At 33.9% G+C, this 27,557-nt stretch overlaps 1 protein-coding gene across 2 annotated transcripts; it reads left to right on the forward strand.

The window, feature by feature from the left end:
• Window positions 1–27,557, forward strand: tap (Basic helix-loop-helix neural transcription factor tap). Of its 2 annotated transcripts, XM_081728721.1 has the most exons (3): window positions 1–149; window positions 7,909–7,954; window positions 18,396–27,557. In XM_081728721.1, exon 3 carries the CDS (start codon window positions 18,396–18,398, stop codon window positions 19,074–19,076), a length of 681 nt encoding a protein of 226 aa, XP_081584847.1. In that variant the 5' UTR covers window positions 1–149; window positions 7,909–7,954; the 3' UTR covers window positions 19,077–27,557. The 2 variants fall into 2 exon arrangements, with proteins under 2 accessions (XP_081584847.1, XP_081584848.1); XM_081728722.1 differs by lacking the exon at window positions 7,909–7,954.

Genomic DNA, 27,557 nt, shown 5'->3' on the forward strand with positions numbered 1-27,557 from the left:
CAATCTCGCACGTGCTTCGCCACGCGACAGTGTAGATGGAGTGAGAGAACTACGACAGTGGAAACACGGGTGCCGTGTGTGACGGTGACAGCGATACCGGAAGTGACTGCTGTCAGCCGGAGAATAGCGGGATTACTCAAAGCAAACAAGTAAGTTAATTTTAATTATCTACTTTTAGGAGAGGGAGCGTACATTGCAAATAGAAGTTTTATTACTTTCAGAAAGGATTTAATTTGTTAATATCTCTCTCAAAAAATACCATTTAATTTAGATTGCATTTCACACGCGAACGTTTATTTAACCAATCTAACATTGTTAATAAGTATTACGTACTTCCCCATGTAATTCCAGAACTAATAACTCTCTTATAGAGAGGAGTGACTTTTTGTAGCATTTCAATACAACACGAACATACAGATTGATATATAGGGTCTACTGAAAACAGCATTCACTAGAATATTAGAAGCCCCATTGTTGGTAGACGGACATGTCCATTTAATATTCATGTGTTCATCTGATACTACGGTTCGTAAACAGTTCGGAGATCTGTACTCATTTCAAAACGAGACGAGACGAGACGAGACAATTTTCGTGTCGAAATACGAGAAAAGACTAGCTCTTCCAATAGAAAGAGAAAGACTGAGCATTCAGGATATGTTTTCGAGACAAAACAGTCCGAAACTCGTCTCGTGGACAGTACTGAATTAAGAGTTAATTTTCTGTAAGGTCTGTAATATTCCAGTTACCCTGTTCTGATCGAAATTATTGACAAACAACAGTTCATTGCATAGGTTCACCCCGCTTGTGTCCGATGAACACTACTATCTGAAGTGGGTATATATATACAAAGTAGCTATACTTAATGTTTCTTCCGGATATATATATATATATATATATATATATTTTTTTTGTTTGTTTTTGGAGGGCACTGTCCCCCGGAGCTCTGAGAATGCCTCTCCGGAGGAGACCAAATAATACGTCTTTGATATAATAATAAATAGAATAGTACCAGCAGTGCCCCCCGGAATACTAAGGGTGCCCCATCGGAACATTTTTTCTGAAAGAACGACTGGCTGTAATTTAACATGTCGCGAAACAATAGTGCTACCTATTACTATAATAATAATAATAATAATAATAATAATAATAATAATAATAATAATAATAATAATAATAATAATAATAATAATAATATACTAGTTAGAACTTGTATTTTATAATTCAAGAACCCGAAAAACTGATACTATCCGTTTTACATACTGATATTTGGTTCCTGGTGACAAAATCATTAATGAAGATATATCTGACTAAGTTTAAGCTTATCGATAGTATTATGAGAAATAACAACAAAAGCATATCTTTTATTAACACTAAAATTTCAACTGCCCCAATTACTTACATAATTACAATCGATATAAGTGTAACCAACTGTCAGCTACCATAGTAGCGAAAAGATTAAAAGTTCACATTTAATTAAAAATGTTTGATATTCTCACTCGTTTATTTAAACATCTAGGAACATTCAAAAGTAGTAAAAATCTATTTTTTCCTCCTGAGATAATTTGTATTTTACCTCACTGTAAAACGTCAGTGGTCCCATTTTAGTTTTCGTTGGTGTTCTAGTACCTTTTATCTTATGAAACAGGTATATATATGAATACGAGCTGTTACTTTCCGAAATCCGGAAAGTAAAATCGGAAAATTCCGGAATTCGGAAAAGTTCTGATTTCGGAAAAATTCAGAATTTCAAAAAAAAATCTGAATTCGGAAAAGTTCTGGATTTCGGAAAAATCTGGAATTAGGAAAATTCCGGATTTTTTCCAAATTTCGGAATTTTTCGATTTTAGGAATTTTCTAAATTCTGGAATTTTTCCAAATTCCGAATTTCGCCGAAATCAGGAAAGTGAAGTTTCCGATTCCCGAAAATAAATTTTCTGCAATCCCAATTCCGGAAAATAAATTTTCTGCAATCCCAATTCCGGAAAATTTTGACCATCCCTAAATTAAAACAATGTAGCTTTTAAGTTGTATAACAAAATACTTTGGTTAGATTAATAATTACCTGTACCTTGGGCAGTAAGTGCTCATACATGTGCACTATACTTCATAGAATGTTAATTTAACAATAACAGAAGAAGAATGTTTTTAAGATATGTAAAATATTATTATGGGATAGTTGTTGCTATGTACATGTTTATGGATACCTAGTCAGCAAGTTTGTGTGCTTGACAGTTTTAAGGAAAAGATATTATAAAGTATATCAACTAATAAACCATTTTTAGCACCGTTCATAGACGTTATCATTCTTATTAAAAAGGTGAGATTAATAGTATATAATTATTGAAGCTAATTTTTACATGCAAAGAAATACTACCACTCGAAATTTGTATATCTTACTTAGCCGAACCAGGTTAACGACTATTCTTGATAAGTCGTTGTAAAAATTTTGGTTTACCTCACCCGGGATATACTGTAAATTCTCATCCCGAAGCATAGTAGGAGTGAATTTACTTTTTTAGTTAATGAATACGAATTTCACCATATTGAGAAGTGGTAGAATAATTGTAAGAAAAATGGACAATGAAACAATGGAGCATGAATCAAATAATAGTGACAACGGTGAAACTAGTGTAACACCAGGATTGACATCGGAAGACCGAATCTTGTTAGCTTTACAGCGACAATTGATTCAGATGTCTACCGAGATAAAGCAGACCATAGAACAGAACTCCGAAAAATCCAATAAGCAATACGAAGAATTAAAGCAGACGATAGAACATAACTCTGAAAAATTAAGTAGACGAATAGAACAGAAGTCTGATGAATCTAACAAGCAATATGAAGAATTAAGTAGACGAATGGAACAGAAGTTCGACGAATCTAACAGGCAATATGAAGAATTAAGTAGACGGATAGAACAGAAGTCAGATGAAACGAAACAGACAATTGTCCAGGTGGTGAATGACATATCCTCACAGTTCGAGGAAAAGTTAAAAAGAATATCCGATGATTGTCAGGAGAAGCACAATCACCAAAACCAAGAAATCAGTGCTGTAAAAAAGGATTTAGAAGTAATAGAATCTTCCGTTCAACAGCAAAAGATCCAGGTCATCAACAATTCTAACAACATACGTGTAAATACGCAATTGTTAGCTACTATACAGGAAGAGATTAGAACGCTACAGGTTAAGGACAACACATACCGTAATAACTTGGGTAGTGATCGCTTGGAGTTTCCCCACTCACCAGTGATGAACTCACCTTCGCCGGGGTCTGATGAGGATATTATATTGGACGAAATACATCCGAAGAGTACAGATGGGCGAAACATAGATGGTGTAACAACACATCACGTAATGGATAGGAACTATCACTCAACAAGTACACGGAATCATAAAAGGAAGGTAAAGTTAAGTGTTAAGATGAGTGAAATACGAGCTATGAGTAAATTCAGTGGTAAGTGTAACGAGAATGCTACTTCTTTCTTAGAGAAATTCCAGGATGAGTGCAATATTATGTGTATAGATAGATCAATATATGAAATTAATCCCTCATATATTACTCCCACCTTGTTCATTATGGTTTAAAGCAGTACGTGATCACATCAGTACATATGATGAATTCAAAGCGGCACTGATCGCAAATTATGAAAATGACTTTTTGCTGGCAAATAGAGATGCCACCATTAGAAATCAACACTTCAATCCTCGATTGCATAAATCTGTTGTAGAGTTTGTTGTAAATACATACAACGAATTAAAGGTCGTTAATCCATTGCAATCGGAATCGAGAATAATAGCATCGATTCGAAATTTGCTTCCATTTAAGTTACAACAAATCCTATTTTCCACACAGTGTATGAGTTTCAACCATTTATTAATGCTTGTCCAATGCTATGAAACTCAATACCATGCCATGAATCAACAAACAGGAATGGGTAAAAATAAGAATAATTCTGATCATTTGGTGCCTGTTCGGCATTTAGATATCCGAAGTGTGAATAATACGAAACCTAACCTAAGCCGAGTATATTCTAGCAATCAAAACGCGCAAAATAGGCAAAGTTATGTAGGGAATCCGCCTAACCTAACTAATCATGATAATCATGATGTCAGATCACCCAACAGCAGTAGATATAAAAACAATCGAAGTACTGAGCGAAATTACAGGAATACAACGAACTACGTGGATAGACGTAATTGGAGATCAAGAGATGGCATTTCATATCGAAATCAGAATCACGAAGAAATACATGTACAACATATTGTAGAACCTAATCATGATTGCGCAGTACAATGTACTTTATTAGAATCGTATGCAAGTACGAACGTAACCTGATTACCGTTAATGAAATTAGGTTAAATTCATATCAGTTATAGATTCTTGTGAATTTTTATTTTTAATTTTATGAGTCAATGTTGATAATGAAAACGATTCTTATAAATACTTGAAGTGCTTAAATAGAGTTTTAGGTAGACTGGAAAGTTAATTTTCAAATGATTTTTATTCTTTCTTGTTAATATGAAGAATTATAATCTAATTCATAAATGATTAAAAGCAAAGATTATTTATATTAGATTGATTTGTGTTGAAAACTTAAATTGTCAAAGATTATGTTAAGAATAAGATCCATTCTATAAAACTAATTATTCAACGACTATCTTGAATGAGATTCTTCTATGTTTTGATACCTTAGGAATCCAATGTTTATTTTAAAACATCTAACTTATTTATTATATAATGCGCCCTGACTATTTGAAACTAATGTTTGTCCCTTACGATTTTTGAATTCGCACACTTCAACGATTAATTAAATGAGCGACGATATTTTTAATAAGAAAATATAATAATAATATAGTGAATAATAATGAAATAAATATAATTATTGTAATAAAAGATAAGTATTGATGAAGTGTAAGATTTGTTAAAAATATATATATGTGAAATGTAATGAAGAGATATACGAGGTGCGATCAAAATGTGATGGACATATGCAATGTAAGAACACTATTGTAAACGGACCAGTGGTTCTTGAAGATAAAAGCCAAGCTTACTCATGACTTTTATATTCAGTCCAATTGTCGGGCGACATTTTATATAACAAAATACTTTGGTTAGATTAATAATTACCTGTACCTTGGGCAGTAAGTGCTCATACATGTGCACTATACTTCATAGAATGTTAATTTAACAATAACAGAAGAAGAATGTTTTTAAGATATGTAAAATATTATTATGGGATAGTTGTTGCTATGTACATGTTTATGGATACCTAGTCAGCAAGTTTGTGTGCTTGACAGTTTTAAGGAAAAGATATTATAAAGTATATCAACTAATAAACCATTTTTAGCACCGTTCATAGACGTTATCATTCTTATTAAAAAGGTGAGATTAATAGTATATAATTATTGAAGCTAATTTTTACATGCAAAGAAATACTACCACTCGAAATTTGTATATCTTACTTAGCCGAACCAGGTTAACGACTATTCTTGATAAGTCGTTGTAGTTGCAATTAAATCGTATCAATATATTAAGTCTGCAAATTGCCTGCATGCTAGTGAGATCTATCTTTTCAATTATCATCTTTCTGCATTTTGTCTATAATTCAACGTTGTGTTTACAATGTTGTGAAACTCTTCGATTCCAAACTTTTCTATGCACCAAGTTGCATAGGCCCTATACCTCTAGAGAATTGGAAAACGTCCATAAATCAATTTTATCAAACATGGATTCAGGTCCTTTCTGCAACCATCGATTCAATTCTATTCTAAAGAATAGCAAAAACGCTAAGTCATCAGCTAACATAGTGTCCTTTGATCAGATATTGGGAATTTAGATAGTTCCTCCCTAAGATTTATTTTAATTTGGTGAATGATCTGGTTCTTTAAATATGATTGTGAATTCAATGGAACACAACCGCTACCATTCTTTCATGTTCCATTCGTTACATACTAAACGAAAAGCTAGTTTATTGGCAAGTATACGTATTACAGAAATGTTGAAGTAATATAAGTTACATTACTCATAATATCACTGTATTTGTTGTCTTATTGTGTTACCCTGTCCTATGGATTTTGGATTCTTTTTAACCTATATTTAGTGAAGCCTGCTCATGAGAGAAATAAATAATAATTCTAAGGGGCTCCAAAATACACAGGTTTTCGTGTACTGGATATCATAAAAACCATACTTAGAAACCATGTAGCGGCCTTTCATTTCTTCTTCTTCTTTTTTTCAATTCATATAGTGTCTCTCGATAAAACGCATAAAATATAAAGGTCTACCCGTTGTGCCTCCTCACAGAATATACTATGTCTTAAGTTTAATAGTAATTATCACGTGAATTGATGAAGAGGAAATTCATAATTTATTTCAATATTTAAACGCGTAATTTGTTTGTAACTTAAAATGTCAGTAAAACCTTTTCAACATTTCATGCATAATACCATGTCATTCGAATCAAATTTACCTAGAGAAGCATTCATGTTTTGATTCATATCTGTGCGTCCGCTTTTGTTTGATACTTCTTCTTGCGTGGTCATACATGCCTCTTGCTGTGATTCATGCAATAAATAAATAAATTGAATTATTTTACTTGGTAGAAAAATGTTTCTTAATTTTCACACAAAAATTTATTACAGCATTCAGATACAATTATCATAATACTTTCATCAGCAAAGTATAACTCATAACTTAGTTATTGAATTAAAATAGTAATATAGTTATTAAAGCTGTAATTTTTTGATGCAAATTATGAGAACTCACTAGTGTTGTCTGCGAAACGAAAAATAATGTTTTCTCGTCTCTTTTCTTTTCGGAACTCTTGTTTCGTCTCGATTTAAGAAGAATACTTTCTTGTTTCGATTCTTCGAAAGGTTTTTCTCATCTCGTTTATGAAAATTTATGTATAATAATTTTGACTTGATTTTTTCTTAATTTCATCTAAAAATTAACAGAAGTTTTGCGCGTCACGAAAGATCCACGAAGAGTGTCATATAACAACATTTAAATAATATTTATTATTGGAGTATATTGTGTAATGAATTGTGTATCTTTAAATATTGATAAGTGCTTTTCATTATGTTCGTAGAATCACTATATTAATTCGTAGTTTTAATACTATATAGTCATTTGACACTAAAACAGTGTTTTGAATTCAAGACTTGAGTGAACTAGTGTCGCCCACAAAAACTAGAAAATTTCTTGTCTCGTCTCGAATTTGTAAATGCCATTTCTCGTCTCGACAATTCTGTCCAGTATCATCTCAAAAAAAAAAAAAAAAATCCTCTCGTGGGCAACATTAGTACTCACTAAAATGGTCATCTGACAACCATCTGTTTGAATTGAGAAGATATGCGCCAGATTGTTTTATCCTATTTCTATAGGAAAATTGTATGAACCTTCTTAGGATTTTATCATGTTGGTTTTAGTGTATAATTCTCAATTTTGAAGTTAATGTTCTTTAGAAAATTATTAGTTAAATTGAAATTCGTGACTACAGAGATGTAATCCACTTGCTTGTTACCAGACTATACTATGAATGCTAGTATAGTATCGCAAGTTCCACACAAAGCGATCAGAAAATATGTAACCAAAAGTTTGATATTTCGTTATTATTCTGTGAATAAATTTTACATAAACTTAAAAAAAAAAATCTATGCCTAAACTTCTATAGCATTTTATACCATAGTGTGAATTCTTTGATTTTTAACGAAATTTTATTGTGAAAAATGCATAAATGCACTTACATATTTATCCTGAGCATAATATTTTGATTTGATCCAAGTGATTTATCAACTTTAGTGTTCAGGGCAAAATAATTAGTTAGAAATAAATATGTATAATATAGTATATTCTGCAAGTATAATATGATAATATATATCTTTTTTTCCCTCTCTTCTTCAGAATTCTGAAAACGCTCAGTCAGTCAGTTAAACAAGAAAATAATGAGGTAAGAAACAGTCTTTTGTTTAATATTGTGACAGTTAAGGTTTAAATCATAATATGATCAGAATTCAAGTAGTTGATGGCTATGTTTTATAATTTATGTGTTAAGTTTTATCTGACTCTGTGAAGGGACGCGATTTACTGTAATCATCATATCAATTCAATAATATTTCCGATTAATGATATTGAGCAACATACGAAATAATAATAATAATAATAATAATAATAATAATAATAATAATAATAATAATAATAATAATAATAATAATAATAATAATAATAAGAAGAAGAAGAAGAAGAAGAAATTATGACTTTTGAAACCGAGAGGCTCATCGCCACAGAAATGAGAAATAGTGTTTTCTAGTCTCGTCTCATAAATTTTCTAGATATCTCGTTTCGTCTCGATCTGGAAGATTTATTGTCTTGTCTGTACTCTCGACGATGTTATCTCGTCTCGTTTCGGTTTGTAAATTTATGTAGAAAATTTATGCTCTATTTTTTTCTTAATATTATCAGAATGCTTCCGTGTCACGAGAGGTTCATGAAACTTGTGATATAAGAACATTTAAACCATTGTTCAAATATAGTGTATAATGACTTGAGTACCTTTAAACTTTGATAAATTCTCCGTACTGTGTTCGTATAATCACTTTCACAATTTGTAGTTTTTATACTAGGAATCGTGTAACATTAAAACAGTGTTTGAGATCTAGGATTTGGTTGAACTGGTGTTGCCCATGAGGCTCATATTATTGCTCGAATCATGCCCTCGAATTTGAAAAGACACTTCTCGTCTCATGGACAACAGTAGCCGCAGAATTCAGCTCTGTCATTGAATCTGTCCTGTGCCAAGTCAATGCAGTTTGGATCCTTCCAAAGATTTCTATCCCAGGGTTTTCAAAATAGGAACAATATTTCATATTACTCTGAGTTCTATTCCTTTCTTAAGAGTCTTCATCCCGGCGAAATTAAAATACTGCTAATTTTACAGTAATTATGTGATATGTTTAAATAGATAAAAGATAATCGAAATGTGGAACAAGAGCGCCCTAGACAATATTATTTTACATGAGAAACCGTTATCACGACTCACTTATCTGCTTTCGATTTCGAGCCATTTTGAAAATCGGCATTTATTTTCGTGTTTCTAAACGGCTGAAAACGGAAAGCCACTAGGTGACTTGTGATAACGGTATCTCACGCAAAATAATATTGTCTAGGGCGCTCTTGTTCCATATTTCAATTATCTTTTATCTATTTGAAGATATCACATAATTACTGTAAAATTAGCGGTATTTTAATTTCGCCGAGATGAAGACTCTTAAGAAATGCAGTAAGCCCATTTCATTTTTCAAGATAAAATCAAAGATCAATTCTCGCGCTAGAATAAGATTATGTTTAGATAAAGTTTAGAATAAGTTTAAAATGTCAAGCTTACAGGTATGCTCCCACTCCAATACAAGAATCTTTATACCCAAAGAAATTTTATTATGTTTTTTTCGGGGGGGGGGGGGATTGTAACACTATTTCTACTGTAGAGTGAACATTTCTTAAATACATACAAATTACAAATCTTTAAGTTACCGATGACAATATCTATGTTTTTATAAAACTAGATTCTCTGTAATATATATATATATATATATATATATATATATATATATATATATATATACAGGGACGGATTCAAGGGAGGGTATAGGGGCTATAGACCCCTTCACACTCAGGTATACACTGGATAAAATGGGCTTCAATCCTGCTTTACACTGGGTAAAGCTGCAAACTATAGTTTAGCCCCTCCCTTGATCATATCCTGGATACGCCAATATATATATATATATATATATATATATATATATATATATATATATATATATGTGTGTGTGTGTGTGTGTGTGTGTGTGTGTGTGTGTCGTTGAAGAATGGATTGTAATATCTCCAAAAATTATACAAGAGAACGAAGACAGAAAATTTTTTCTTAACAGTCTAACTGAAAACAATGGCACCTTATTAACTAAAGGTTCAGAATTCTGCAAATCTTCGTTCATAAGTAAAATTTTCATGAGTGTTACTAAAATATTTAGAAGTTTTCATCACCGTCCCCAAAGTTTATTGCAATGTCACTTACATTTAGAGCCTTTCGTGTCAACATTTTGTAGTGTTGTAACTAATCCACTGAACTTGTTCATTATGAGTTTTTTTGTAAGAAATTTCTGGCTTTGATCCTGAGTAAAATATTCCCTGGTCGCATTAGGCAAGTGCAATGAATGTGTAAGACTAGAACCAATCTCCTCCGAGACTTTATTCTGTTACTTTTGTATTCAAATGTCCAGAAAAAATGTGTGCTGAGCAGTGTCTAAACAATACTAAATACCTGAAACAAGTAGCAGTGTCGTTATGTACATGATGGAGTTTGGTTGAAAGTAATTGAGTTTTATTTTAGTGTTGTACCGTACTCTACGGAAGGATTAGTATTTGTATCCTAAGCATTATACCAACCCGCCAATCCTAACAGCACTGAGAGTATGCTATCAAGTAAGGATGGTACCACAATTATTCTCATACAGATATATAAGGAGTCAGTTGTTTATTGTCCATATTCCTGGGATCAACTGGATAGATTACATACATCAACGAATTCAGTTTGAAGAACTTTTGAGCCTCTACATCCAGGCCGAAATTAATGGCGATCCATCAAGAAGTTCTTAAGATTTTGTATCTCTCGAACGGACACACGAACAAAGTAAATATATAAAGGAGTTAGACTAATCAAAACTCTGTATTAAACAGCAAATTTGCAAATCTAAACTTAATTTTCTTTCTTCTGTGTGAATATAGCCTATACGAAACATTGCTCAAGTATGTGGGAGACCCGGGTTCGATTCCTGGCGGGAGCTTATGTAATTCGGATTCCATGTTAATCAGTAGAGCCCGTCTCATATAGTCTCGCTGCTGAAAGGGACGTTAAACTCAAAATCAACTCAACTCAACAACTCAACTCATTGTTCAAGTGCACTTTCAGAAAGATGGTCAACATTAACTAATTAATTAACTCCCTGACTTAAAACAGTATACTACTTCCTAAGCATTTTATTTATTTATTTATTTTTAGTAGAGACATACTTCACTACAGGGGCGGATCCAGGATGGATTCTGGGGGGGCGGTGTGTTGTAATACTACTATTTAGAACTACTTTTAAGAGCTCCAAACTCTGGGATAGGTTTTATTTATATATAAAATAAGGAAGTTTCCTCTTCTGGATTCCCTCCTCTGAATCCGCCCGTGCTTTACTAAACGGCCACGACATTTTACAAACACATTAAAGATTTCATGGAAAAAGTAAAGTAACTTGCAGGTAATGGCGTAAAAATGTATTTCGCTACACCGGTTTGGGAAAGCAAGTGAAAGGATTTAATGTTTATCGGTGAACAATCAAAATATATACCATTAGATTAGACCCTGTGCGAAATCAATCCAATAGGAATTCGTTCATTTATTATAGTACGCGACAAAACATAACCAATTTTTTCCTCGAAGGTCAAGATCTAAGGGTTTACTTGTATCTGTCATAAATTCTTCTTTGTAAGTAGATTTCGGCGTTGCCGCTCCAATTCAGGTAGAACTGTATAAAGCTCTCAGTATGGCTAACCCCATTACGGTTATCATGGTAGCATCGTACAGCGTTTGTTCCGCCTGGCATCCGTAGCTTTTGCAGCGTGATTGAAGAACGTACATTTCGGTTGCTAGGCTTTGCAATCAGTCCACGTCATGTGACAATATATGAAACCTATTTTTATTCTACTTTGTTCAGCTTAAAACACAAATTACTTTGATGTAAATTATGTCGGGAGGCAGGGTGCGAATTGGCGGGGGGGATGCCAGGGATTTCCCCCCCTGACAAAAATCTTTCCCACCCTGGAGAAGAAAAATTTTATTCCTGGCAGGGATAACTTTTTCCCCCTTTGGAGTATTTTTAAATGGACATGAAGATAAGATAGAAAAAGGAAACAATTCTTACTTTGCGTAGCTAACCTAAATATTACTTGAGTGAAAATTTATGAAAGATCTCACATCTCAACTGTTTTGTACTTGTTAGTATATATATAATGTGTGTGTGTGTGGGAGGACTGGGTGCGCATATGGGTGAAATTCATCCCCCCTGGGAAAATTTTTGAATTCGCACACTGTCGGGAGGTATGTAAATGTTATCGAATAGAGCAAAACTTCTCTACTTCCGATCCAAGCCTTTGCATTATGTTTTCTACATAAATGACATAAAGGTAATGCTCTAAATAGAAGGGGCGGGGGGGGGGGTAGTATGCGCGGTATACTTCCTTAGATCTTCCACTTCGAGCACTGCATAAAGGAATAGAAACATAGTTTAAAAACCGAGATCTTCCTATCTCGAATATTTTCAGTGCGTAGTTGATGCTTGTTGTATTGCGACATTGGAAAGACATAGCCCCTCACGGACCATAGCTCCAGGGAGTCAGTTTAGTACTTATCTATATTTTCTAGCTAATTTCATTACTAATTTCATCACTCCGCATTTATTATTTTAATACCAACACCCTAGCCACATTGGAATATCACTCCCCGTGAGATCATAGAAGTCAAGCAGTCCTGTGTCTGGTCACAGGAAAGATAGGTGTGAATATTCGTACTCACCAGACGGAGTTGGCGTTGCGGCGTCCACCCAGCGTCGTGAGGACAATTGGGAAGCTACTTGAAAAAAGTAGCGAACTACAGTCTAGCGATTAACGGCGAGGGTAGCCGATCTGCTGACAACACATCACCCCATAGGAATGAGTGCCATTAAGTCTGTTGCGCCAGGAATTTAGTTATCATTATTATTATTGCTAATAATAATAATATTAGCAATAGGCTTAATAAAGATTCTGCCTGCTTCTCGTACACAAGTACATTATTTCTAACTTTATGATATAGTTAGGCAGGTCAATAATTGGTCAGTTTCTTTCTAATGTGATTCATCACGTGTATGAAAACTGCACAAAGTACAAGTTAGGATACTACACACAGGAAATTAATAATGATAGCTTTATTACTCAAATATTAACCTGCATACACTAATAAATATGAGGATCTAGGTGCTTAATAAAAATATTTTTAACCATTTCTTTTCTTAAAGAAAAAAAAAAGTTCAAAAATGACATCAGCAGATAAAAGGGCTGATCCATCATGAATCTGGAACACATTCCTGGTAACGGGCTGCCTAAGAAGATTAACATAAACAACGTCAGCAATGATTTTCTTCTCCCTGTGAATTAATTTTTAAGTTCAACTCTTGTGTTTCAATTTCCGGAGAAGGTTACTGTGGTAAAAATTCTTTATGTTCATTGTCCATTGTCTAGATTAGATTTTTTTAAGAAGGTGATAAGGAAACTAATGTTCATATTGCATTTAATAGTTGTCTCATTTAACAGAACTAATAAACTAGGAAAATGAAGCAAAAGGTAATTTTAAGGGAAAGAAGGAAATATTAATTAGTCTACATACTGTAAAGTAGGTAAATCGCAGAGTGGTGATTTCAAAAGATATTTTCCCCGGAGGGGAGTGGGGTCTAATGCACAGGGGATTAAAGTAGTAGTGTTGAAACATTAATCAGCCATTTTGAGCACGATCAGAGACTTGTCCCGGGGAAGATCCCGTTCTACTCCCTCAAATCATCTCTGCTTGATCCCATAGAATCATCATTGCAGGATCTAAATTTATGGTATTACTAGACTATAACTTCCAAATTGAAATGTCCTTCTAAACTCTTGTTCTCGAGAAAGGAATTATTCATATTAATACAATTTATCAATTCCATTGTTTTTCGTCTTTGTGTCATTTTTCTATATTTCTAAACATTCCTATTTCAACTTCTTCCGATGAATGAAAGAAGTTACACTGTGTGAAAAGTCACAAATTCAGATATTTGCGTCATTCTATTTGATATCAAATTATTTGTATATAGATACAGAAATACGACTATACTATTTTTACAATATTATAGAACCTGATCTGCATCTTTTTTCATACATACAGTAACTTCATAGTTGGGTTTATGACCACAACATGGCTCAACCGAATAATGGTTCCGTTTAATTGCTTCTTGATTCGTATCTGTACGTATTTTGACTTTTCCATTGAATAAGAAAGCAATTACAATAAGAGCAAACTTCAACTATAGATTTAGAAATGTGAAGCTTCTAGGTTTGCATGATTCAACTAAAGCATGATTCAAAAGTGTATGATTTGAGTGGTGTAAATACGAAAGTCATCCAACTCGCTTTCAAGAGGGAGATTGTTTTTGTAGTAATGAATCATCAATCTCTTTGTATTTTCCTTGCAAAAGCCTGCCTGTTGAGTTTCATGCATGCTATCACACAATCTTTCCGAGGAGACCAAATCCCGTGTTCCCTTCCCCTGTCCATTGCAATATCCACTATTTCCTGTCTCTCCCTACCAATCGAGTTTTGGTGTGAAGCACCTGCACAATGCGTATCACACCTGGTAGTGACTAACTTCACTTTCCCCTAACAATAATTTAATTTAATCACTGCAGAAAACAGGAACTATTACGATCACATAATTTTTAAGTGGCCGTATCATTATGACATTATAACTACTCATCAGGGGCGCCCGAAGAAAATTTTCTAGTGGGGGTCATCTCCCTGGTTGCTATATTACGTTCAGTATTTTTTATTTATATTAAGAAATTCGTAAGCCAGGGGCGTTGATATCCTGCCCCCCTTCGGGCGCCCGTAACATGAATTTTGAATCATCAGTATCATAATTTAGAGAAAAAGAAAAAAACGCTAATGAAGCGCATCTGTTTTCTTTAATATGTAAAAGTAGTTTTAAATTCCGTATCATTACGTGGATTAAAAAAAATAGTGAATAGTGCCAACAAAGTGTATTTAAATAAATTAATATCTAACTGTTTCTAATAGGCCAAAAATTTGGTTTGCAGTTTATGAATGTTAGGAATTCAAATTTTATGCCCTACTAGTTTTTCTCCATGAGCCTTCGGCACATTGTTCAGTAGAGGTTCGGTCCACTGTGGCTTCCATACCGTTCCCTGTAAAGAAAAGATTTATTGTGACTCAGACCAGTCTTCGATTCCTTGTTTTTATTAATCTTTTTTAAAGAAATGATTTGATATCAAATACATGTTTTTGTGTGTACCTTTTAGTCTTTTTTTTTCAGTCACTCAGAAAACTTTTAATATTTTTATACCTTTTAATGTTTTTTTTCTTTCTTCGGGTGTTGTTTTTAAAATGATTTTAGCTATGATTTTAGTTAAAAAGAAAAAAAAGGACCCTGCCCTTGAATGCTGTATAGTTTACATTCAAATATAATGCGATCCATATCACCATTATTCATTCTCGTTGCACATTGTGATTCAGATTTAAAAAAAAAAAATAGATCTGTAATTATCAGGATATAATTATCATAGATCTACTATTACTTTATTATTATGTTATCCTACGTCCTACCGATATATAAGACAGATATGTTATGAGTTCGTTCCGATAATAGCCTAACATTTAAGAATGGCATGCTTTGATATAATTAGAGAAATGAATACCACGAGTTTATTCTCTTTAATATTAAGAACACTTCATTACTTCATGAATTAAAAAGTAAAATAAAAATTGAACTGGATCACAGGGAGGGCCCTTAGTCTTATGGACCCCTGGACAATTTGCCAGTCCAGCCATCCTATAGTTATGCCCATGGGCAAATTATTGAGAAATAAGGAAAGATAATTGCGATATTAAGACCAACTATAATTCGAACTTCAAAGCAAAATTAATTGTACGAAATTTCTAAAAGTGCAAGAACAACAAATATGTATTAGAATGAACCTATAATATAATCTGGTCTGTTATTATATCTGATAATTTTACAATTGATACCATATATCAAAACAATTGATATTCTTATATATGTTACTGCGAAATTAGTCATTCTTACCGTAATATCCGTACCTTAGTTTACTAAGGGTGGGGGGTCCATTTTGGCGCTTGTTAACTTTTTTACATTATATTTACTAAGTATAGACAGCCTATCAGTATGTCTAGCTCTAACAGCCCTAACGCCTGTTAGTTTCAGAATTGTTGCTGTTGTATACGGTGGGTCTCCATTAAGAAGTTCGAGTTTTGCTTTTGTTTTTTGCTTCTGCTGAAAAACTCGATTTTGTGATAACCGCCCTTAGTGAACTAAGATACAGATATTCTTACCGTATATTATCATTCTTACCGCATATATATATATATATATATATATATATATATATATATATATATATATATATATATATATATATATATATATATATGTATGGATCCAGGATATGATCAAGGGAGGGGCTAAACCATAATTTGCGGCTTTATCCAATGGACCTTTAAAGTTAATTTTTTCATGTTTACGGCAGCCTATAACTCCGAAAGGAAGCATTTGTACACCTAGGTTGGTCTATACTTTTCGTCTTATCTTGGTGTCAGGAACCACTTCCCAAACGAGCGTGGCCTTTAGCGGGATTGTAAAGCGGGGATTATATTTAGTTGCTAACTGTTGAATGCAAACACTAAATCGCGGAATGTTTATATAAATGCATCTATATAATTGCGAAACACATGGAAAGTTGTGTGTAATAATTATTTTACTTTCTAATATCAAAGTCCGCGTTATAATTGCTTAAATGAAGTGACCTTGTTTAGCATATTTTTGTCTGAAAATTTAGCCCATTATATGTAACTAAAACGTAATGAGGAAAATGTAATTAAATGAAACCATGTTTTTCTGTAGAAAACAATAATAGAAAAGAAGAAACTTTCAAAGAATTGAGTATGCTTTAGTTCAATATTTTAAATTATTACATACATGCATACACACATTCGTAATTACTTGCAATGTTAGCCAATTTAAAAAAAGAGGAGGTTCCCAATTTTGTCTATGGTCACACATTACTTGAACACAGCTCCACCAATTTAAATGATTTGTTTTTCGTTTGGATGAGTATACTTTCTTGGAGGTTCCATATAAATTTTATCATGAAAATGAGAATGTTTGGAGCTAGTCTATGTGTTTTGATCTTGTAAACCTAAAGCTAAAGAAAAATCTGTTATTGAATTACAAAGTTCGATCTCTAAGCTCAGTTTGAACAGCAAGATTTATTTCCAGATTACAAACTTTTAGTTTACAGAGAGTCAACAAATTTTATAGTGGGATAGAATATCCCCTTACGGGATACCAACTTTACCAATTTTACTACCAATTTTACTATCTACAGCTCTAACGAATACCATATGGGAAGAGATAGAATATGGAACCAACTTACAGAATGAAGACAACTTGTAGTATCATCACCATTCCTCCTTGGAGAACTGAGTTTGTAGTTTCAGAGAACGTTTGGATATAACGTGGTGTATAGCAAGATGACTACTCGCTGCTTTTACCCACCTAATATATTTAAAAGGTTTATCTTAAGTTTATCATTATTTTTAAAGTTTATTTTACTGGTTAATTACGAAAAATTGGATATTAGCATGCGGGGTCACGATTTGTCTCGCCAGTGTTGGTCCAATTTGGTTCTGTTTTGTTTCTTTTACTGTATACGTTTATTTACTTTAATGCTTTTTAGAACACAGTCTGGAGATTATAAACTCAATTTAATTAGCAGAGTTGCCTGCTATTAGTAAAATGTTTTTGCACCTGTTATCACTTTAACAACAAAGTTCTTTTTTCTCTAGCAGGTTTGGGACATAAGGCACTCCTGAACAGATGATAGGTTAATACCGTGTATATGTTAACATATAATTCCGTATCGCGTAGACCGATTTACATTTATATATATATAGTCACGCATATTTTGTAGGCCAATCCATTTTATAGGAAGGTAGTGTCCTACCTTTAGGCTAGGTATCTAACTAAACTACTGAGCGATAACGAAAAACTGAAAAAAATTAAATGAAAAAATCAGTCACCCAATTACTCATTGTATCAAGTCAGCTTGAATCGTCGGTTTTCGAGGGCAAAACGCTTATAATTTTATGATTGATAGTTGCGACTCTGTTTCCGTTGCAAATATACGTGGTTCTGATTCCACACCAGTTGTAATTCGTGTTTCGCATACCCTCTGAGTTGGCGTGTAAAACTCTAACCATATAAATAAACTTGAATAAGACTATCCAATTACTACACTTTGCGAAGCTAAGTTGACAAAGGTTCAGATGAATCTATTTAACTCAGGTTATTTTCATTTTGTACAACCACGCAGTATTGAAATAATATATATTAGATATACATATTAGCCACTTAAAAATGCTATACTCTCGATAATTGTACGTATTTTTATTTCATAAATGTATTTGAGGAACACTTACCATAGGTTGTTCTTCCAATTGTATCTTATTCTGTGTATTTTTCTTTACAGATGACGGCTGAAAAATTCTACGAGATGGCAACTCCTGAACACACCAAAAGAGAAGAGTGCGAAGGAGTTTTATTTAAGAAGGAGAAACCTTTCGACTTAGAGAAACCATCCATTTCTAATAAACAGGATCTGTCCCAATCAGAGATAGTGACGAAACGGAAAAGATACAGTAAATCGCGTGTACGTGTCCGAAGTCCAACGCAACTTTTAAAACTTAAGAAAAATCGACGAATGAAAGCGAATGACAGAGAACGGAACCGAATGCACATGTTGAACAAAGCGCTGGATCGTTTGAGGTGTGTTTTACCTACATTTCCCGAAGAGACAAAGTTAACCAAAATCGAAACGTTACGATTTGCTCACAATTACATCTGGGCGCTTACTCAAACGTTACACATGCTTGAAACACAAAGTCAGGAAAATGTTTGTAACGCAGGACCTCTTACTGTTAGTGTAGGTAATGTAACAGTGAGTATCGGTAATCACGGAAATATGATTACATCAACAACAGGAAGTTGTGCACAAGCCCAAAGACGTACAAATCATCAAGACGTTGCAATGGCATGGATGGACCAAGATTCTAATTCATATTCGAACAGTGATTCACAGTTAGACTACTTTTCTCAACCAGAGTGTTCCCCCACATACTTTGGTTCATCACTGTCATATGAGTGTTTGTGAAGTCTAGTTTTAAGAAAACTGCATAAGGACAACCAGTGATAATCTCTTTAATGAAACCAGTGGTAAATAAGTTCCAATGTCTCTTGCACAAATGAATATATTTATCTGTGATGGGACCATGATTTTTAAATTACTATAATGAGAGACATCATCCAAAGAAAGAGTACCGTTCAAAAGTAGTTTGTACTAACACTTTCAACTTTTAGAGCGAACGTTGCCTTTGGTGAAAGTAGACAAGCAATGCAGTATAGTGATTGCAGCTGCTATATCTGCATGATATAACTATCTATATTATACACAACATATCTTCCAACTAAGGTGTAACAAAGCTAAGCATTCTCATTTGCTTGTAGCATCCAAAGCCAACTCGGCTTTGAAAAGCGATATATGCTATCCCTCATTACAGTAGATTTTTAAATTTATATATTAATTGCAACCCATATTAAATTGTCAGAATTAACATATTGAATACATACGGTACTGTTGAAATATACTGCGAATATACCATATTTGAATGTAAAGGGATATAATCTAGGAAACATTGAACTGTAATATGAAACCTGTGAACAAAACATCTTAAGATGAATAGAAATTAAAGGTGTTTTAATCAACATACCATACACACACATGGAGGCTTCAAAAAGTTTGCGGAATAAGTTTATTTACAGAAACAATGAATAATAAAATAATTTGAACTTAACTGCATTTTCTTTAAAGTACATCTTTTTGAAAGCTACATTTTGTTAACGTTTACAAAGTTGTTGAAGCCCATTCTGCAAAATTTTTTCACTTGCTTTGTCGTGTTGATTGTAACAAAATAATCTCCTTAGAAACTGATGTATCATTCAGAACTTGCAATTTTTTTCATTGCTTTGTCACTATGTGTTTCCTCAAACAATTTTAATGCCTCATAAAGATGATTTCAGAAAGAAACTCAAAATTTGATTTTGTATTCTGCTCAAGCTAGAAAGTTTGAGATCCGTCATTATCCACAGCATGTTACACAAACTGCTGTTGTTGAGGTAAAGAATGGATCAAGTAGCTGCCAGTGAGAAATGTTACACACTGGACGCTACCAATTTTTGAGTCTTATTACTTAACTTGCCTCTGACAATTACTATAATTTGAAACAATAGAACCCAATTCAGGAAACTTCTGAAATCATCTAATGTGTATATGTAATTGTGACATGAAGTATATTCAGTAATATAATTTTCCAACTTAGAATTACATATTGTGCAATCAGTAAGCAGTAGGCCTAACAATAAGCAAATGAGAGAGCCAAAATCTGGAATATGCTTTATGAATTACATATTTTTTTAAAAACTGAATGAAAGTTCAGTTATTAAATCAGTCGTCGTATTAAATTAGGAAATTTCTAAACTCCTTTGTTAAAAACTTAAATCTTTCTTTTTATTGTGTTGTATCAGAAGATTTTTGTTTAATTCTAGGTCTAGAAGTCTTTAGATCATTAGTCAAACAGACGAATGATTCAATTCCTCTTTTTCAAATTATTAGGGGTAAAGGTGGATCAAAAAAGGTGGGGGATGACGCCATACCGTTCCCCCTGCTTATCTTTACCCATTGTAATTTTTTTAGGAACTGGGAGGACTAGGGATATTTTTTCGAGGTAGGGTGACGGCGTTCCCCCGTGTTCCTCCTCACTTTTATTCCTGATTATTATATATAATTTTAGTCTGTTTCATGTAAAGCATGGTTCACAGTTAAGCACATTACTTACTTGTGATCTACTATACTGTTATTGTACTTGTTAATTTTAGAAGACACGATTATTACTATTATATGTTTACGTTTAATTGTTATATTGTTTCAAAACATTATTTAACATTCTTAATTGAACTTGTTTCCAGGAACACTCACAGGATTCTTTCCAAACATGAAGGGGGGGGGGGGGAGACAGACACACAAGTGGAGTCGTGAATAAACACACTCCGTGATGCACCATTCACATAACAATACTTTAAAAATAATTTTATTTATGCACATTAAGTAGCTTCATTAACTACATTAAGTACAGGAAATCTTTATCTAAAAACTATAGTATGTGAATAAACAAAATAATGTGTTGATATACATCTCGAAGAACGGAAACCCTTCAAAAACCCGAAAGGGAAATTGTCCCTCCTTTGTCCCTGTGGGTGGCCATATTTATTTCTCTTTTTTTATATGTATAATTTTTTAAAATATCCTATATGGTAAGGACGGGGCAGATGGACGGTGGGGGCAGACGGACAGGAGTTAAGAAATATAGTAATAGGAAATATGCTAACCTGGCAACAGTGAGTTGAGTCGTGTGTGGTGTTTGGTTATAGTTCGTGCTTCACATCGCAGGAGTAGAATTCACTGAATATCGTATGTGTACAGCACTATTGCGAAGAAATCGGCAACAATTGCACAGAAATTAGTGTCCCAAAACGTGATTTCTAAAAACTCAACTTCAAAAATTAAGTATTTGACAAGGAAGGAAAATTGCTAAACATTCGCGGGAAGAGCAGCAGACAATAGATGGATAGTCACACGCATCCCTAGAGTAAATGAATGTTGTGTGCCATCTATTGAGTAGGGTCACAAATATTTGAAATCAATGTGTGTGCGGGGCAGACGGACACGCAATTAGCGGGGCAAACGGACAGTGACATAAATGGTTAGTATGAAGTAGAAAAACAATATTTCTGTGTATGTATATTACTTAAGAAGTTTGTTATTAGTACTACCATTTCTTCCAAAGATGGTACGTTATCGACCTCGCACAATACACAGATGCAAATAGGAAAATTAGTCCATAGCCGCTGCTGTTAGAGCCGTACGTGAAAACAAGATGCCTCTATCAACTGTATCGACAACTTTCAATGTCCCTCGTAATACACTACGACGACGCGTTATGTCATCGCACAGAATCCGAAAGTTTGGAAATCATACAACGTTCTCAGCACAGCAGAAAATGAATTAGAAAGCATCTACTTGCCTTGGACGAAATGGGATTTCGGTTAACTCTACGCGAATTACAAAGTTGTCGTACAGCTTTGCTGTTGAAGACAAATACAAACACATATTCAATAATGATGCAAAAATGGCTGGTAAAGTTGGGAGCATGGTTTCGTACAACGTCACAAAACACTTAGTGAGCGTGTAGCGCAATCATTGTCCTATGCTGCAACTAGAAGTTTAACTCGTTCAAACGATATCTCGAGGGAGAAGATTGGGTAATGTGTACAGGTTGTTTTTTCTGGTTCCATGTATAATGTGATCCAAATGGTCATGATGCACACTTTGTACGCATTCATTGTAACAGTGTTAGTAGTTTATAAACTGTAACTGTAACTGTCCGTTTGCCCCGCCCCATGGGGCATATGGACATCGTGCACCCTTGTATACTAATTGTTCAATATATCATTGACTAATTGACAAACTGATTTCTTTGTTATACTTTTACTTTGTACAAAGCTTACTGGTTTGTAAGAAATATCTTGAGTTCTCTTCGATCATTCGTATTCATACAAGCAACAGAAAACTGCTTAGCATGTCCGTTTGCCCCGTCTTTACCATAAAGCATTAGTTGTGAGTCGTCTTATATACTGTGTCTAGAACACCAAAGAAAGTCAGTGTTTATTTTTTTAAATACACAATCAGCACTTAATCATGTTTATTCACCTAATTAAGATGACACATGGCCGTTGGAAAATAGAAAATTTTAAAATGTATAGTATTGACATAGGGACTGACATACAGGTAATACTTTAAATCAGGCCGGTAGCCAGCCCAAAAATTTAGGGGGGGGCCGGCTGAAGTTTGGGGGGGCCCGACCCAACCATTTATAGTTCATCACCATATTATAGTGCATTTGTAAGCCTACCGTGAAAATTTTAGGGGGGCCAGCGAAAATGTAGGGGGGCCCGGCCCCCCTAGACTTCCCTGGATACAGGCCTGCTTTAAATAGATAAAAAAAAACTACTATTAGAGGAAATTTAACTTTATCTTATTTGTAGGGTAAGTGTTGCCAATTCCAGGAAAGTTACCTTATTTAGCGAATCAAAATCCTATTTAAGGATATAGGAATTGTTTTAGACCGATCACAATCTTTGGAAAGGGCGAGAAAGGGGAACGTTTTCGCTTCAGTATAAATTTTGCTTCAGTAAATAATAATACTTCGAAAGCTTGAAGCATTCAGGACTTTGAGAAAAACAAATACAATAGCATTTATACACTGATCTACTAAAGATGGTACACAGAAGATGAGACAGGTGGTAGTTATCTCAACATAGCACTCGTGTTATACAGGATATTCAAAAATATACAGTACTCAGTTCAATAGCATGTATAACCATCCGAGTGCCCACACAAGCAGCTTTTCGGACAAACGACCAGTCATACAAATGCTGATTGTCTTTCAGGGCAGCCTGCAACATCCCCAAATAAATTCTGAGAACAGGATTGACTAAATCATGAACGAATATACAAGGCGCTAGCCATATTCTCTTGAGTGAAAAAGACAGGAGACTTTGGTATGTAACTTATTTCCACTATACTATCATCCACCAGTATGTAAGTGGTAGGTCCCGTATGGCGAGTGCTAACACACGCTCCATGGACACACACACACACACACGCGACTTTCGGTGTACCCCAGAGAGAGAAATGTATCAAATCGTTGAATACCGCTCAGTTCCCTCAATTCGCCTTTCCATTGCAGTCTCTTCCGACAATACCGACAAGACATTCTCGGCATTGAGCAGAGATCAAGAATATTCACCTGAGAAGAATACAGGAACTTACTCGTAGACCTGCCTGCAACAATCGATCGTTTAGTGTCATTCCAAGGAAGATCACGGTAGCTCTGATTTCACTGGAGATCTTCGTTGTGCTAGTTAGGGCAGACTAAATTATTCTTCTGTTCCTGGTCGCAAGAATACTGACTGTGGGTATACGACTACTGTGAGAAACTTCTTCTATCGTGCACGCCACCGTTAAACCATCGACATATCACAACTAATGTGAACGACCACCCGGTCTATTCTAGACTCAGTATACAGTCACATACAGCCACGCTTGAAGTCATTTAGATGCACAACAGGCTCTCTCTGGTGTCATTCTGATATTGCAGACATAGATTGTAGTCCATATAGAACAGATTCGCACGCATAATTACAATCATATTTTATGACAGCATTCAAGCTTCTAGCAGCATGGTCTTCATGGATAATCAAGAACAGTAGCGTAGCCAGGATGTGTGTTTGGGGGGGGCCCAAGTGCTGTTATAGGTACATATAGAAAAATTACAAACAAAAAAATTTATAAACATAAAAATATATAAAAAATTACAAACATCAAAGTACCAAAGTACATTGTCGGACCTCTTTGGGGGGGGGGGCCCGGCCCCTCCGGGCCCCCCCTTCCCTACGCCACTGAATCCGAATTTCATTAGAATCGGACGATGTACTTAAATCTTAATACTTACACGGGAAATAGGCCTACTTTAAGCTTATAATTTGTTACATTTACCTGCATTTATCTGATATATGGATTAATATCTCGCATTTGACAATAATAAGATCAAATTAAGCAGTATTTATGAATATCACAGTCTTCAAAACGGAAATTAAATGTCCAAACGAATGGCTGATATCCCTGAATATATGTAAGGTTTGGGCAATTTTCTCTCCTAAATTCAAATAAATGTATAATACACTGTCTTACTGTATATATATATATATATATATATATATATATATATATATATACTCAAGTACAATTATTAGAAAAGACTAAACTCTAACATTTTGAATTCCTGTATAAAGTAAAGATTTCTTGGAAAAGCTCACTTCATTTGCTTAATTATTTAAAGACGTGACTTATTTCACAGAGAATATATGGTTTCTTATTATATTCACTGATTGTAAATTAGAACGAAAGTCACATTGTACATACTTTAAGGAACTTCTTTTAATATACTGTAAGTTATTTGAGGCATTATGTAATTATATTAAGATCTTTCATATACTGTACAAGTATTGGAAATGTAAGTTGCATAAACTATTTGTGCACTGTTAGTCAGAAGCTCGATTGATTGTATCGAATAACAAGTATCAGTAAGTGAAAGAGTTTGGTTTGGTTTTTGGTGAACAAGACTCCTTCTAGGTTTAAATATAGCATTTTACCTCGAATTAATTTTCATTTTAGCATTGTATTTCACGAATAGATTGATATTTTGTATCCTGAGCATTATACTAACCTGTTAATCTCAACAGCATTGTGAGTAGTCTATTAAGCAAGGATGATATCTATACTTATTCCCATAGGAATAAATAAGGAACAGATTGTTTTGAGGGTTCGTATCTTTGGATCAACTTGATGGATCACCATCATCAATAAACTCAATTCTTAATTTTTAACCCTTTACATCAAAATTAATAGTTGTCCATCAAGTTGTTCTTGAGATTTTGTGTCTTCCGGACAGACAGACTAAATATAGAAAGGAGTTTTTGGTATACCAAAATCCTTTAAAAATGTAGGTGCAGAAAATCATACATAATACTATGTAATGCATTAAAATAGAAAATGCAAAATACATATAAATTGTATGCAAAAACAGGATATGCTCTTTGTGATGTAGTTTGAAATGTTGGGTATTTTTTGTAACTTTTAAAGATGGAGAATTTTGTATGGAAATTGAGGCTCTAAGTAACTGGCTACAACTAGTAAGGATACATAATCTTAAAAAAATCTACGGTAAAACACAAGGTACAAGTAATTGCAATACACCTGGTCAATATTGCTTTTCATGGTATGACAAACGACAAGATTAAACAAGTAAGTGTTAAGTAATGAATGCAAATATTTTGTGATTTTTTTTTTTTTTTTTTTTTTTGAAGAATCTATGTTACCTTACACTGTGAAGTTGCTCCAATAGTTAGGACAGACACTGAATAGTTAGGAGACAGGCGATTTTCAATCTAAAACGGTTGATTTTTTTTTTCAATAATCGTACCAGGCGTACGTTTCGACATTGGTAATGTGCTCTATGTTAAATGATAAAGTAACATTGTTACTTCACCAGACTGTCCCCTTGGGCCCTTACTATATCAACAACACAGCAATGTTGGGAAACGGATTTGAGGTATTCTAGGTTCCCTCACATAACAATGTGCACGTTCACCGAGATGATTTAAATCAGTGCTATTCAACCGGGGGTACGCGTACCCCTGGGGGTACGCAGTGCTGCTTCTGGGGGTTTTTCTGAAAATATCTGTTGACAGTTCACTGCAAATGAAATTCGACAACTTGTGAATTTGTGATTTTTGTATGTTCGAAAAGAATACAATGAAATTAGTGACAGTGCTATTTGACAACTTCTTCCATTTCCATTAACATATTTGTGTGAACAGTGTTTCTCTGCATTAACATCAGTAAAAACGAAGCACGGGAATTGCTTGAATCTAGAATCAGCTCTGATTCTCGCACTCTCGAAGATTAAACCAAGAATCGAGGAGAAGGCGTCTCGGAAACAAGCTCAGTCATCTCATTAACATATTAGTTTTGAAGTTACTTTTAGTTTTTGAATTTTTAACATTGTCCTCAGTGTACGAATTTTATCAGGGAGGATGAGGGAAAAATTTTGCTCAGTGGAACTGGATGCCTCCCATATGTTTTGAAATTTTAGGTGTTAATTTTGTTTTCGGATGAGCACTTTATCCCCGTGTAAATAGTCTTTTGATTGGTACTCTGATTGTCCTTTTGTTGTGTCTTTATTTGTCCCCCTTTTTAATCAACAAAACACTTGTATTAAATTTAATAAGTTCATTTCGATTTAATTTCTTTAAACAGCTTCAGGGGTACACAATTGGATGGCGAACTGTGTCAAGGGGTACGCGAGAAAAAAAGGTCGAATAACACTGATTTAAATCATAAGATATGTTGTACTTATACAAGAATTCCATTTCTTCTAGAAATTGTAGTATATACGTAAAAAGTCTCTTCCATTAATTTTCTGATTAGTATCCATTACTCTTAAAACACGTCTTTACTTTAATGCTCTTTTACTTTTCTGTTACCTTTTTATATAATCAAATTCTCAGTTGTAACATATCACTCTGAACCCCTCAATAAAGGTAACTCGTTTCATTCACTTTCCAAACACACTTGCGGGTAATGTTGCTTGCTAGTATCACTTTCCAGCATTAATTTGTGGCTGCAGATCACCTGGAACAAAATAATGTACGTTTAATATTGGACCAAAACAAAACAACATACAGTATATTACTAAATTCATTTTATCAAGCATTTCTCAGGATTGTAAATACGTAGGGTGTATGTATGTTTATATCTTAGAAAGAAATATCTAGTCGAGAGTAATTCCTTGCCATCATTATTTGTTACCATATCTTAAAGTTGAAAGTAATAAATATAAATTATTCTGATAATAAATTATCTCTTAATTGTTACCCTAGCCTATAAACTAAGCGC

Source organism: Thermobia domestica, chromosome 10, assembly GCF_964235325.1.
Source record: "Thermobia domestica chromosome 10, izTheDome1.hap1.1, whole genome shotgun sequence".
NCBI classification, from domain to species: Eukaryota; Metazoa; Arthropoda; class Insecta; order Zygentoma; family Lepismatidae; genus Thermobia; species Thermobia domestica.